Source organism: Mustela erminea, chromosome 10 (assembly GCF_009829155.1).
Source record: "Mustela erminea isolate mMusErm1 chromosome 10, mMusErm1.Pri, whole genome shotgun sequence".
NCBI classification, from domain to species: Eukaryota; Metazoa; Chordata; class Mammalia; order Carnivora; family Mustelidae; genus Mustela; species Mustela erminea.
Window position 1 is genome coordinate 63,970,823 of NC_045623.1, and position 13,076 is coordinate 63,983,898.

At 48.2% G+C, this 13,076-nt stretch overlaps 1 protein-coding gene across 7 annotated transcripts in view; it reads left to right on the forward strand.

The window, feature by feature from the left end:
* The window catches only part of DAB1 (DAB adaptor protein 1), a 1,141,681-nt gene that overhangs the window by 1,108,277 nt on the left and 20,328 nt on the right, over positions 1 to 13,076 (forward strand). For 5 of the 7 annotated variants that reach the window (XM_032302343.1, XM_032302347.1, XM_032302344.1 and 2 more), the window contains 4 exons: positions 1,230 to 1,280; positions 1,372 to 1,419; positions 6,392 to 6,454; positions 8,796 to 8,904. In XM_032302343.1, the coding sequence (XP_032158234.1) occupies positions 1,230 to 1,280; positions 1,372 to 1,419; positions 6,392 to 6,454; positions 8,796 to 8,904 (271 nt within the window). The remainder of the gene's footprint in view (positions 1 to 1,229; positions 1,281 to 1,371; positions 1,420 to 6,391; positions 6,455 to 8,795; positions 8,905 to 13,076) is intronic. The other 2 variants (XM_032302348.1, XM_032302349.1) reach the window with 1 other exon arrangement.

The following is a 13,076-nucleotide window of genomic DNA, read 5'->3' on the forward strand; positions in this document are numbered from 1 at the left end:
TTCAAGGCCCCTGAAGTTAGCCCAGACACATCAATGGATGCTGAGCCAGCAATACGGAGTCATTTAGCGAAACCCTCAACAATTACGAACAATAAAATACAAAACTAACAAAATTAGATTTGGTCAACTGCCAGCTACTTTTGAAATACACATATAGGGGCGCCTGGGTGGCTCAGGGGGTTAAAGCTTCTGCCTTCAGCTCAGGTCATGATCTTGGGGTCCTGGGATCGAGTTCCACATCAGGCTCTCTGCTCAGCAGGGAGCCTGCTTCCCCCCCATCTCTGCCTACCTCTGTGCCTACTTGTGATCTCTGTCAAATAAATAAAATCTTCTTTAAAAAAATACAACACACACACACACACGTGGAAAAAAAAAATATATGTATATATATATATATACATATATATATTTGACAGAGAGGCACAGCAAGAGAGGGAACACAAGCAGGAGGAGTGCGAGAGGGAGAAATAGGCTTCCTGCTGAGCAGGGAGCCCAGTGCGGGGCTAGATCCCAGGACCCTGGGGCCATGACCCGAGCCAAAGGCAGCCGCTTAATGAGTGAGCCCCCGAGGCATCCGTCTTTCATATATTTTTGAGCAATGCCAGGTGCCAGATCCTCTGCAAGTGGCCAGGATTTGGGAACAAATACAGCATAGTCCTGTTTCCAGAAGCACAACATAGCTGGCACAGGTGATGTGCTATTACTCTGATGATTTCCAGCTCAGAGGATCCAGGGGAACTTCATGGAAGAGGTGGCCGTCCATCCGGGTTTGAGAGATTTGGTGCTTCACTCTTGCAGAGATGAGAAGAGCATTTCCAGCAGAGGAGACAGCATGCATAAGTGCCCTCACAAAGCAGCTGTTCACAGACTGCTCCAAAGAGTTAAGAGTTTGGCCAAAACACATGATACTATTTTTCTGCTTTTAAAGCAAAAATCTTGAGTGTCAATAAACACCATGCTCTTATCTGTTGCCACCATCGAGGCAGGCTGGGTAATGTTCTGGAATTGCGGGAAGATAGACTTGAAACCTATAATCTTACCACTGTGGATTTCCTCCGATCAGGCCCTTCTTTTATCATCTGCTTCTGCTGGGAACACATGGGCCCCAGCTCCTGCCCAGGGAGCCCGTGGGAGTGGAAAGCATAGATCCCATCATCATTAAACCCATAAATCCATGCCGTTTGTGTGTCCGACTCTTCGTCCTCACTCATCACCCCTTACCCTTTCAGAATGGTCACCCGTTTGAGGATTTTGAAGAACGGTTTGCCGCCGCCACCCCGGTAAGAGCGAGAGGGCCCTTTCTGGTTAGCTGTTCCCGGTCATTATCGCATTGTTCATTTCACGCTCATGAGTCATGCCTTGTGGTTACAGAACAGAAATCTGCCGATGGACTTTGATGAGATTTTGGAGGCAACGAAGGTAAGGCCTCCAGGCTCTTGGTGAATGAGGGTCGCTATGGTCATTCTCATGCCTTCCGTGTTCTCCGCATCCAGCCTGCACGAATGGCAGGTGCCAGCTGTGGTCTCGTGGGCGTCTAGTCTAATCTTCATGGGCGGATTATTGGTGAGCCCCATGATGAGGTCAGAGAAGATGTGTGTGTGAGTACACGTGTGTTTGTGTTGAGATTGTATATTGGAGAGGAACTGACCTCGTGACATTCAAGGCATATTTTTTCAAGCTCCCAACATGTCCCAGGCATTCTGATAGCTGTTAGACGTCCGGTAGAGCAGGAGGACACAGACACTGTCCTCAGGGGGCTTACAGTGTCCCCGTGCACCAGTGCACAGCATGGGAAAGATGAGATAGGTTAGTCTAGCGTAGTGTAATATGATAGTACCCCAGGGGGTTCAGGTGCATAAGCAGAATGTGCTGAGTGCTCGTAAGTGAAGAAAAGCCAAGCAAGGTGGCCATGTGGTCGGTACACCCCGGAGCAGATGTACCAGTTGGCAGCCAGCGTTTATTCAGATCAGTCGATACACAGGCCAGTGAGTAGTATCACCTCCGATGGGAGGTGTTGGGTCTAGGACAGGGGTCCTCGACCTTGGCTACAAATTAGCGTCACCAGGAGAGCTTTTAAAGTTGCAGGTACTAGGCTATACTTTCAAACCAACTCACTCAGAGTCTCTAGAAGTAGAAAGCAGACATTAGTCTTTTCCCATAGGTACATCCAAGGTTGAGAACTGCTGATCTGAGTATCATATAAGCTGTTCTGGACAGTGCCATGGGGTGCAAACTGAGTTAGGAAACACTTCGAGAAAGAAAAAAGAAAGTCTTCTAATTTCTGTCCTGAAGGATGGGTGGGAAAGGCAATTGGGGAAGGAATAAATGTTCTCGGTAGGAGGAGGAACATGTGCAAAGGCCCTGAGGTGGCCCCTCCTGCTGTAACCCTGTGTCTGTCTTCTCCATTACGCTGTCTTGATCCCGTCGATGAGTTTGACTTTCCATCAAGCAGCCAGCCCATGAGAGTAGAAACGGGAACAGGCTCTTGTCCCCTGTTCTTGGTACAACAGCTGATGCACACTAGGGTTCCCATACTTTTCCTACACGAAGGAAAGGAGAGGAACTGACATAAGAAGTGGGCCTGTAACAGGCCCAAGAACATCTCTGTCTTATCTGTGGCACTTTTAGGATTTCTCTGCAGGAGGGGGCCATCTAGTTGAAAGAAGGACCAGGGTACTAATCTCACAACAGCAGTGGCACAGTACTCTAAATATTATTCGAAAACTATCACTTGTTCATGTCAAAAAATGGCTGTGAAGGGGCTGGCCTGAGGGAGAGATTGAGGGCTTTCTTCCTCAACAGCCAAGCTATCCTTCTCCCCTTCACTGGACGGGGCAGCTTCCAGTATCCCCCTGCTTACCCTGGGAGATGCCCAAGGCCTAAAGCAGGCAGAATCTGCCATCAGCAGCCTCATCACTACCTACCTGCAGATGTCTGAAGAGCTGGTAATGGAAAGGCCAATAGGTACCTTGAACCTACCTTCCAGTTGAGTTCTTCAGATGGATGTCCATCATGGCAGACCCTTTAGGAACCCTGGCTTCTGGTTAGAGAATATGGTGGCTACATACCCACCATCTAGGAAGGCTAACTAGGGCTTGTAAAGGGATAGATAAACAAGGTGTTGTTTGGTCTTTGGGTCAAGCCCAGCTTCTTCTGGCCCACCAGCCATCGGAAAGTCATGTCACCTCTTAGTCTCCGCTCACTGTGCGAAGGAAAGCTCGAGAGACAGCTATGCCACCAGTGAGCTCAGTGAGCATCAGACATGATGATAATGTATTGGAAAATGTGTTACAAACTATAAAAATGTTTTACAAATGTGAATGGTTACTTTTAATTCTCTTGAGAGCATTAAAGTGATTAATTACAACAGTATTATCAGATGGAACATAGTTCGTTGGGTTACAAATGAAAGCACTAGGACGAACGTGGTGGGGGGAGTGGTGCGAAAATAGATATTATTCCAGATTCTCAAACATACATGCTTATTAGAATTATTTTTAATTTTATGGCCTAAGAATCCCCCTTTTCTATAAAATTTAATTAACTCTAGTTTCTATTTAAACAGCAAATCCAATGGAATGAAATAACAATCTATGTTTTCTGCCTCTGCATGTTTTTCTCGTTTAATCCTTGACTGAAAATCATCTGGCAAGAGGAAAGTCTATATCTCAAGAATGAAGGTTATTTTAAAAGTTGTGCTTAAGGAGAAAATTAGCCAATAAATTATATTTATGATGTTAGTAAAAGTGTGACACAAGTTCAACACATTTGAAATGTAAATTGTGTGACTTAATTATTAACTTCATTTTATTATTTTCGTACCACTGAAAATAGTTGTAGGCCATTTTAAAAGCATTGAGTCCCAATTGCAAGGAAGCCTAGAAGCTTCATGTTCATTGATTAAATAGAAGTATTCCTTAATAGTAATCAGGAAGAGAGAGCATAAGGATTGCCATAGTTTCACCAAATAACATAAAATGTTGTAAACATGGTCAAGACTCTTTCCCTGAGACAAGAGAGTATCTAGAGTCTAGCCAAGTCTGGTCCCACTGGGACCTCACTTACCCTGTCCACTCACTTACCCTGTCCACTCTGCTGGCCGCCTCCTGCTCCCCGCCCCCACCTTCATACTTGTTACAAATTGCTCTTCTGCGCACCTGCTCAACTCTCCCAGGCCTCTCTCCTTTCCGCTGTGTCCTGGCTTGCACCAGGCTGGATTGTCCTTCCTCTTGTTGTTGGCCCAGCTCACTCCTCTTCATCTTCAGAATTCAGATCCGGTCTGTTCTCCTTTAGCAACCCTCCTTAAGGGGCGCCTGGGTGGCTTAGTCGGTTAAGCATCTGCCTTTCACTTGGGTCATGATCCCAGGGTCCTGGGATCGAGCCCCACATCGGGCTCTCTGCTCAGCGGGGACCTTGCTTCTCCCCCTCCCTCTGCTTCTGCTCTCTCTCTCCTACTCTCTCTTTCTAATAAATGAGTAACACCTTTAAAAATAAATAAATAAATGAGGGGCACCCAGGTGGCTCAGTGGGTTAAAGCCTCTGCCTTCGGCTCGGGTCGAGATCCCAGGGTCCTGGGATTGAGCCCCGCATTGGGCTCTCTGCTCAGCGGGGAGCGTGCTTCCTCCTCTCTCTCTGCCGACTTGTGATCTCTGTCTGTCAAATAAATAAAAATCTTTAAAAATAAATAAATAAATAAATAAATAAATAAAACCCTCCTTAAGTTTCTTTGCCAAAAGCTGGCGGACTCCCTTTCTCTGTCCTCCCACAGAGACCTCTGTCGCCATCCCCGCCACATTGCCTTGAAACTGCCAACTTCTGTGGATCATCTCACCAGCCTACAAGCTCCCGGCAGGCTGGGGCTTGGCCTGTCTCAGTATCCTGTTCACCCAGAACACCGCCCAGGTGTTCAGTGTGTATGGAAAAAGGATTGTGTAGTTGGGAAGGAAATTAATATGTGTGTAGGGCCCTCCTGTGTGCCCAGCACTGCGTTACTCAGTCTGAAAGCTGAGGGGGAAGAATTTAAAGTTCATTAACCCAGGTAAACTTCTTTCAGCAAAAAGACCCTTTTGTGCCTTTTTAACCAGGCTTAGACAAAATTCAAAAGAAGTGCTGTTATGAATATTGTCAATAAATCTGAAGGAGGTATTATCTTTACTGTCCAGGTGAGGGAACTGTAGCCCCAGGGAGTTGCAGAGGTTGGGGGTGAATCTATCAACAGGTGTGGGACCTTCTCCAGCGCCCGTAGCTCGCTCACTCATCAGAAGGAGAGCGTAATCCTTTTTTGGCACTAAGTGTAGCAATCCAGCCATGCCTGGTTACTGCAGAATTCAGGGGCAGGGGTCCCTGGAGGGCAGGCAGGCAGACTTTTCCAGTCCTTTCTATTGATTAATATTTTTAGGGTCCCTCCAATCACAAGCTGTCACTTAAAATCCAGAGGTGAGACAAAAGAGTTTTCTCCCCAGTGGGCAGATTTCATACAAAGCATATGATCATATATTTAAGGCAGGCCATTTGGTTCCTAGCCATAGACTCCCTGCAATCTCTGAAGCTTGAAGTCTATGCAGATTAATTTCTAAGTGTATCTTAAAGGCTTGCTTCTGCTGCTCTGGCTGGCCTTCCTCAGACAGTCCTGTATGATGGATGGGGATAGAGAGGATACAGTGTCTGCAGTCGTGAAGTTCCTAGCAGTGATTAATAGTGTATATACTAGGCTGTTTTTGATGCCCTTCTTGGTATTAAATGATATGTTTTCTTTTCCTCCAATGACATTTTTTATCCTGAAGACTGACTCTTTCAGAGACTGTCATTTGACTACATGCTCCGTAGGCGGAACATTCCAGTCCTGACCTGGGTAACTTTGAGGTCACTTCTGTGAGACTCAGTTGGCTCATCTGTAAAAATGGGGATGATGATCCTTTTCTCACAGGTTCATGGTCTTGGGAGCATTTGCTGTGAGAAGTGGCTACAAAGTGTCACGTCTCATTGTATCTGGCTCCTGGAAGGCACTTTGTACGTGTGTGTGCACGCAGAGAAGGAAAGCAGTGAGGGAATCACCCTCTTGCCTTTATCTCCTGGAGAAGAGAGAGAGAACACTGCCCTTGATGGCAAGTCAGCGCGAAGCAGGGTGATGGGTTATGGGAGGTGGATAAGCCCGAATTTCCTTAACTAAGCCCAGGTATGCTGCCAGACACACTGAAGGGAGAATTGATTCTGGCTGCCTCCCAGGTGTTGTCTTTAGCATCAGGAGGTAAGGGCAATGACCAGTTGGGCTTATTGTGTGTATAATCATGACGACAAAGAAACAAGGGTCTTCCTGTCATACTGTTTTAAAGCAGTGCCCAGCAGCCTCGACTTCTCTTGTGGTGACATCACTCTCTTTTTGTCTTTTCAGGCTGTGACCCAATTAGAACTTTTTGGGGACATGTCCACCCCTCCTGATATAACCTCTCCCCCCGTAAGTATGCACTGCAGCTCAGCCCTCCGCCCCGCCCCTTTCCTTCTCCAGCAGCATGGTGGCAAGAACGTGGGCTTTGGGCCAAAGAGGGCTGCTGGCGGGTTTCACCTCGGCCTCTTGCAAGCTGCGTGATTTGGGCAAATTAACCCGCTCTCCTAAACCTCGGTTTCCTCTGCTGCTTTTTAAAGGAATTAGGATACCTGCTTCTGTTTCAAGAAGTAAGTGAAACCATGCATCAGCAGTTAGAGGACCCCGTTGGGTACTTACTTTTCTGCTGGGCAGGGCAGAAAGACCTAAACGGGATGAGGTCCTTGCAAGCAAGGTCCAGTTGGGAATATGGACAAGAAGTTCAACAAGACCACAGGCATGATGGGCCATTTGTCGGTCCCCACCCAGAGCCCACCCAGCCAGGTGTTCGTCCCAGGAAAGGAAGCACCTTCTCCCCCAGTATCTTCTGCCTTGTCCCACCTCCTGCCTTCTTTCTGTCCTCTCTCCCTCCTCGTTTTATCTCCTCCTTCCTCCCTTGCCCCCCTGGCCACCCGGCTGAACTGAGCTTCTCCTGAAGCTTTGGATTCCCAGATGGAGTTGCAGCGGGGTATCTATCCCATTGCTTGTCATTGTAAGTCACTGCTTGCAGAGGGACAGAGATGGCGGGGAACCCTAGTTGAAAAATGAAAAGAAGAAAAAAGAATGAAACCCGAAACAAAATTGAATCCCAGTGCTTTGAGAAATGGTTGCATTCAAGGCCACAGAAAAGAACAGAATGGAGATGGACCCTCCAGGTCCTCCCTTGCCCACTCCCCGGAGGTGGGGGACGCATAGAGAGCAGGGAGCTGCACCTGCACCTGCAGAAGGTGCTTGGGGGGTGGGCAGCGCCTCTGGGCTTTGCGCGGTCCTGCAGAGACCTAGGGATGGTGCTCGGGTTCATTGGCGAGATGCGCCTCCCAGCGGAAAGGCTATAACCTCACCCCTGGGAACAGATGGCACGAGACTTTACTGCCCACAGCTGCCACACCCTGCTTCCGACACCTGATGTCCTGAGCAGATCTGACTGTGCAGAAAGCAGCTCCTGTCTACGGAGAAGCTGGGATGGCTCTAACCAGTCTCTTTCTCTCTTCTGTCCCGGGGGTGACAGCTGCATCTTGGGCACTGAGAAACTCCAGCTGTGGAGCTAGAAAGGCCTGAAGAGACCTTCTGACCCATGCCCTTCATTTTACAGATGAGCAGACTGAGGCCCAGAGGGGGCATGGGGCTCCCCCAGGGTCACATGGGGAAAACAGATCGGCATCGATTGTGTTTAAAAGTGCTTAATGCAGCAGCACATGGCTGTGTTTCTGGCCCTGAACCCGAGTGCAGTCCAAATGGGTATTTAATAAACCCCAGAACAATGCCCTTCCTCCCGCAGGCTGCTGGTCTAAAAATGGCCTTGTTGAATTGCCATGGTTTCGGGATTAATTGCTTGCCCCAGTCTATTCCAAGGGGAAAAGAAAAATAAGGATATTGTGGCATCAAATAGACATACTTTGTGGGCAAAAGCCTGTTGTGAATGGGTGTGGGCCTTTACAAACCCAAGTACTGATGCTCAGGGCTGAGCATCAAGGATACCCCTCAGTATCCCTCCCGTCTGTCGGGTTTATTTCGGTACCCCTCACCTGACCCACCAGTTCCTGCAACAGACCTCTCTCAGATCCCAGCATGGACTGGTCATGTCTCATTCCCTGATCCTCAGGGTTCAGGTTTTGTTATCATCTACTTGAAAATACTTCTTTGTCTTTGCACATAAAGATTCAAGCAGAATTCTGGGAGGCACCAGGAGACGAGGATCTCTGCTCTAGTCGCTAAACTTTGTTGGTGCACTTAGTCAGGCTCTTTACCACGTCTTATGTGACAAGCCCTGAGCTAGGCTCGCAGTAGGTCCTGCGTGGGTGTGTGTCAATTTCAGCTGACCACCTCTAAAGGCTGAAAACCACGTATTGTGGCATAATTTGATGGCTGGAATAACACCCCCAAAGGGCAGGGGCTCACACCAAAGAGTTGTGATACTGATCCCTGTTTACTGAGCACGGGCTAACGTGCCTCAGCCCAATACTAAGTGATATAAATGCATGATCTCCCTTCATGATCACAGCCGCTCTAAAGGTAGGTATCCTGTCTCCTGATCTATGGTCAGTGTCTACAGCCAGCTCATGGGCTGCCCACCACATCTGTGGCTTGGAATGCGGCTGGCTTTGGCAGCACCCCCACCCCTTCCTTCCTGCACCTGCTGCCTCCCATCCTGGATGAGTGCTGAGCCGGGTCTCCCAGCAGCCTCACACGCCCTCTGCCTCTCTCTGTCTGACAGACTCCTGCAACTCCAGGTGATGCCTTTATCCCGTCTTCATCGCAGACACTCCCGGCGAGTGCAGACATGTTTAGTTCTGTACCTTTCGGCACTGCTGCTGTACCCTCAGGTAAGCGGCGCTCCACCTGCTTCCCTTCCTCTGGCCTCCCGCCGCCAGGGGAGAGAAAGGGTTGACTTGAACCGGCTGTCCAATTAGCCCAGACACCTGTGGAGCCACCAGCCTCTCCTCGTGACTCTTCAGATGACATGGAGAAGCCACCACTGGGAGGTGGGGGAGTGTTTACAAATCTGTGAGACGCTGTAGGCTGGGATTTGGGCGTGTCCAAATCCCTTTCACCTGGAAAGGTCAAGATTCTAGGGCACTCAGTACACAGCTTCAGGGAGCCCAGGCCATACCTGACCATGCCACGTTCAGCGCAAGTTCATTTCCTCCTGTCCATCTCAGCCAGAGGAAGGGAGGATGGCAAGTCGGGGACAGGAGCCTCCACAGACTTCTGGAGATCGGACTGATAGGACGCGTCTGCCTCCTTGTAGAGACTCAAGAATGGGGAGGTTCTCGGGGCAAAGCGGTATGCTAAGGGGAGAGAGCAGATTTCTAAGAGTGAATTAGGAAGGTGATGGGGCTCTTAGTGATTTTGAAGGTTTTTGTTCTGTTTTCCAAGCATCTGTTAAAATATATATACTACTTTTACAGCAGGGTAAATACATATAACTTGTTTCCAGGACATCAGGCACTCCACTTAGCCGGGCCACTCTGCTTGGGATGTGGCCACAGGTGGTATTCTGCTCTTTACATACATGAGAGCCTTAAAGACTGTTCTCTTTCTTTAGCTACATATTTGAAAATCTGTGGCTTCTTCTTTCTATCTATTCCTTATATATAGCCAGGGGATCCTGAATATTTTCTTTTTTCAATTTTATGTATGTAGTTATTTGAGGAAGAAAGAGCGTGCACATGCAAGCAGGGGGAGGGGGACAGAGGGAGAGAGAGAGAATCATCAGGCAGACTGCTAAGCGTGGTGCCTGACGACGTGGGGCTCAGTCTCACAACACCCAAGATCCAGGACCTGAGCTGAAATCAGGAGTCCCCAACGCTTATCCGATTGAGTCACCCAGGTGCCCCAAGCCTGAATATTTTCAATTACACATCTTCTGGCGTTTTTTCCTATAAAAAATTAATTTTCATTACATAGTGTTAGAAGCAAATTCTTGCCATCAAATATGAACCTTGCTGTTATTTGAAGTGAAGTAAAAATTCGTACTCTGTTCTGAAGTAGTTAAAATTATTCCCCACGAGCCCAGAGATCATTAAGAATTTTCAGAAGCAACAGAGATTGGTAGCCATTGGCTCTAACACTTTAGCATCTGCAAGAAACCCAGACATTTCATTGCTAAGCTTCCCAGTCAGATTGGTTTTACCCATCCCTAAAATGGGACAGTGGTGATGACTAGTCTTCCTTACCTCAGATGGATATTAAAATTTCCTTGAGAATAGTGTGATAAAATACGGTCTTTTAAAGAAAAATACCAGGGGGTCCTGGGTGGCTCGGTCATTAAGCGTCTGCCTTCAGCTCAGGTCATGATCCCAGGGTCCTGGGATCGAGCCTGTGTCAGGCTCCCTGCTTGGTAGGGAGTCTGCTTCTCACTCTTCCCCCTCTCCCCCTGCTTGTGTTTCCTCTCTTGCTGTATCTCTCTCTGCCAAATAAATAAAATTAAAAAAAAAAAAAAGAAGAAGAAGAAGAACAGTTTTCTTTCAGAAATATATCACCTTCCTGCGTTGAGACTACCCATGCTTTGCCCTCATTATCTGACCCGTGAAGATGTCCTGGGGCAGGTCATGGGAACTCGAGACCCCAAAAGCAACTTGCCGATGTGTTCCTTCCATAAGTATTCACTGAGTGCCCACAGGAGTTGGGCCTTGTTCTAGGTACCTGGGGTGTGTCCATGAATACAACAGACACGGGTCCTGCCCTCAGAGAACTTCCCTTCTACTGGGGAGACAAGCAACAGCGTAAAAATAACTAATTTCTATAATATGTCTGCAAACGGTAAGTGGTGTGGCCAGAAGAAAATGCAGAGTGGAGTGCGGGGGCCTCGGCCCAGGTGGAGGACAAGTGTAAATGGAGACTGTGGTCAGGAGGGACACGTGCCAAGGTGAGCTGTGAGCAGATGAGAAGGGGTGAGGCAGGAAGCCAGGAAGGTGTCCAGGTGAAGGTGTCTAGGTGAGGAGTCTCCATCGCCTTCTCTGTCAATGCGGGTGACACAGTCACGTGGCTCCCGGCCCTAATGTGAGTAAAAGCACCCAAGGACCCACCCACGCCACTCACACCACCGCTCTGGGCTTTCTCCTGAGCCTGGGTCACATCAGGACTTGAAGACCTGGGTTTCAATCTTGCTACTTGACCAGCTGTGTTGCAAACTCCGGACAAAAGCCACTTCATGTCCAGATTCAGTTTCTTCAGCTGCTAAAGAAAAAAATCGGTACATTACCGGGAGATGACCTCCACAACCTCCGTGTTGAGAGTGGAAGTGTAAAATTAATTTCAGAGAGCACATTTTTGCTTTGCCAAGTGCCTGCTTCTGTATCAGTTAGGCTGAGGAACAAAAGAAGACTTCAGGGAGTGGTCAGCCAGCAGCCTTTTCCTCCTTGAACAGGCCCTAAAAATCTCTGCAGACACTAAGGCGCCATCTACCTGTTCCCAGTTGTCCAGCCAGGGGTGGAGAGCCAGGGACACGAGCAGCGGTACTGATGGACCCCTGGGAGATTTTGCATCCAGTGCACTCGGTTTGGATCTGGGCTTGTCTATGGACATTTTAAACTCCTGAGCAAATTACTTAACCCGCCAAAGCCAGAGTTTCGGAATCTTTTTTTTTTTTTTTTTTTAAGATTTTATTTATTTACTTGACAGAGAGATATCACAAGCAGGCAGAGAGGCAGGTGGGGGGGGGGGGCGGTGAGGAGCAGGCTCCCTGCTGAGCAGAGAGCCCAATGCAGGGCTCGATCCCAGGACCCTGAGATCATGAACTGAGCCGAAGGCAGAGGCTTAACCCACTGAGCCACCCAGGCACCCCCAGAGTTTCTGAATCTTTATAAATGGATCGAAAATAATACTTCCCTTGCAATAATATGGTGAGAATTGAATGAGAAAACAAACTGAAGCATCTTGAAATTTGCTGGCACCCCGTAGAGGCTTCCATCAGCAAAGGCAGCTCTTGTTGCTACGGTTATTATTATCATGACTCTTATTTTTTAAGTAGAAGAAAATGTCTTCTCTGACCTATATTTTTTTTCCTTTAACCTTCCTAGAATATTTAGAAAAACACCTGTGTAATGAAGTTTAGATCTTTGGCCTCTTAACTGCACATGGCCCAGCTGGCCTGGGGGCGTCGAGTATGTACTGTGATTAAATACGGATGCTGCCACTAGCCAACTGTGTCACGCTCCGCTGAATCTCTTCTGAGCCTCAGGGAGCTTATCTGTAAAATGGGGATGGTCATTCCACCGCATAGAGCTGGTCTGACGACTGCATGAGTTAATACGCATCAAACAGTGCTTGGCGGTGTTTCTGTAAGTAAGCAGTCAACAGATGTTTGCTAGCTTGTCCATTAGGAGCGCTGGCTCTCCCCACCGCCCCCCACTGTGCCCTTTGGTCGCTGCCTCAAGCCGTCCTCTCTGCCTGCTGCACTATCTCAGACACAGTGTAAAGAAATACCGATACCAACTACACAAGGCTCGTTGTGAGGATCAGTGCCAGAAATGTAAGCTCCACGAGGCCAAGGAATTTTTTTTTCTTTAATGTTTTGTCCTCACTGCATCTCCAGAGACTGAAACAGTGCTTCACACCCAGGAGGGCTCTTTTCAAATGAATGGATGGTTGGATGGATGGGATCACGTAAATAAGCATTACCATACAAATTCTGCGTATGTGTTGGGGGAGTCCCTTAAATGTCACTGTTCTTCTCACATTTAGTCTACTTTTTAAAATTCAGATAATAAGGTATCCCCAGGTGCAAGCATCTGGTTATAAACTGCAATTGCCAAGCCTCCTTCGAGATCTAACTGCGAGGCAGTGATGCAGGTGTTCCCTTTCACTTCGCAGCGAGGAGATTTATGATTGATCTGAACTCCGTGGCATAAACAGATGCTCCGTGGCACCTCCTCCCGCCACTGTCGAACATTAATGAGTCAGTGTTACCAAGCTGCTAAGTGGCTTCTGTGGCAGCCACCAAGTGGCTTGTCTTGTCCAGTGCTGCCGCAGGCGGCTACCGAGGGGTCCCATC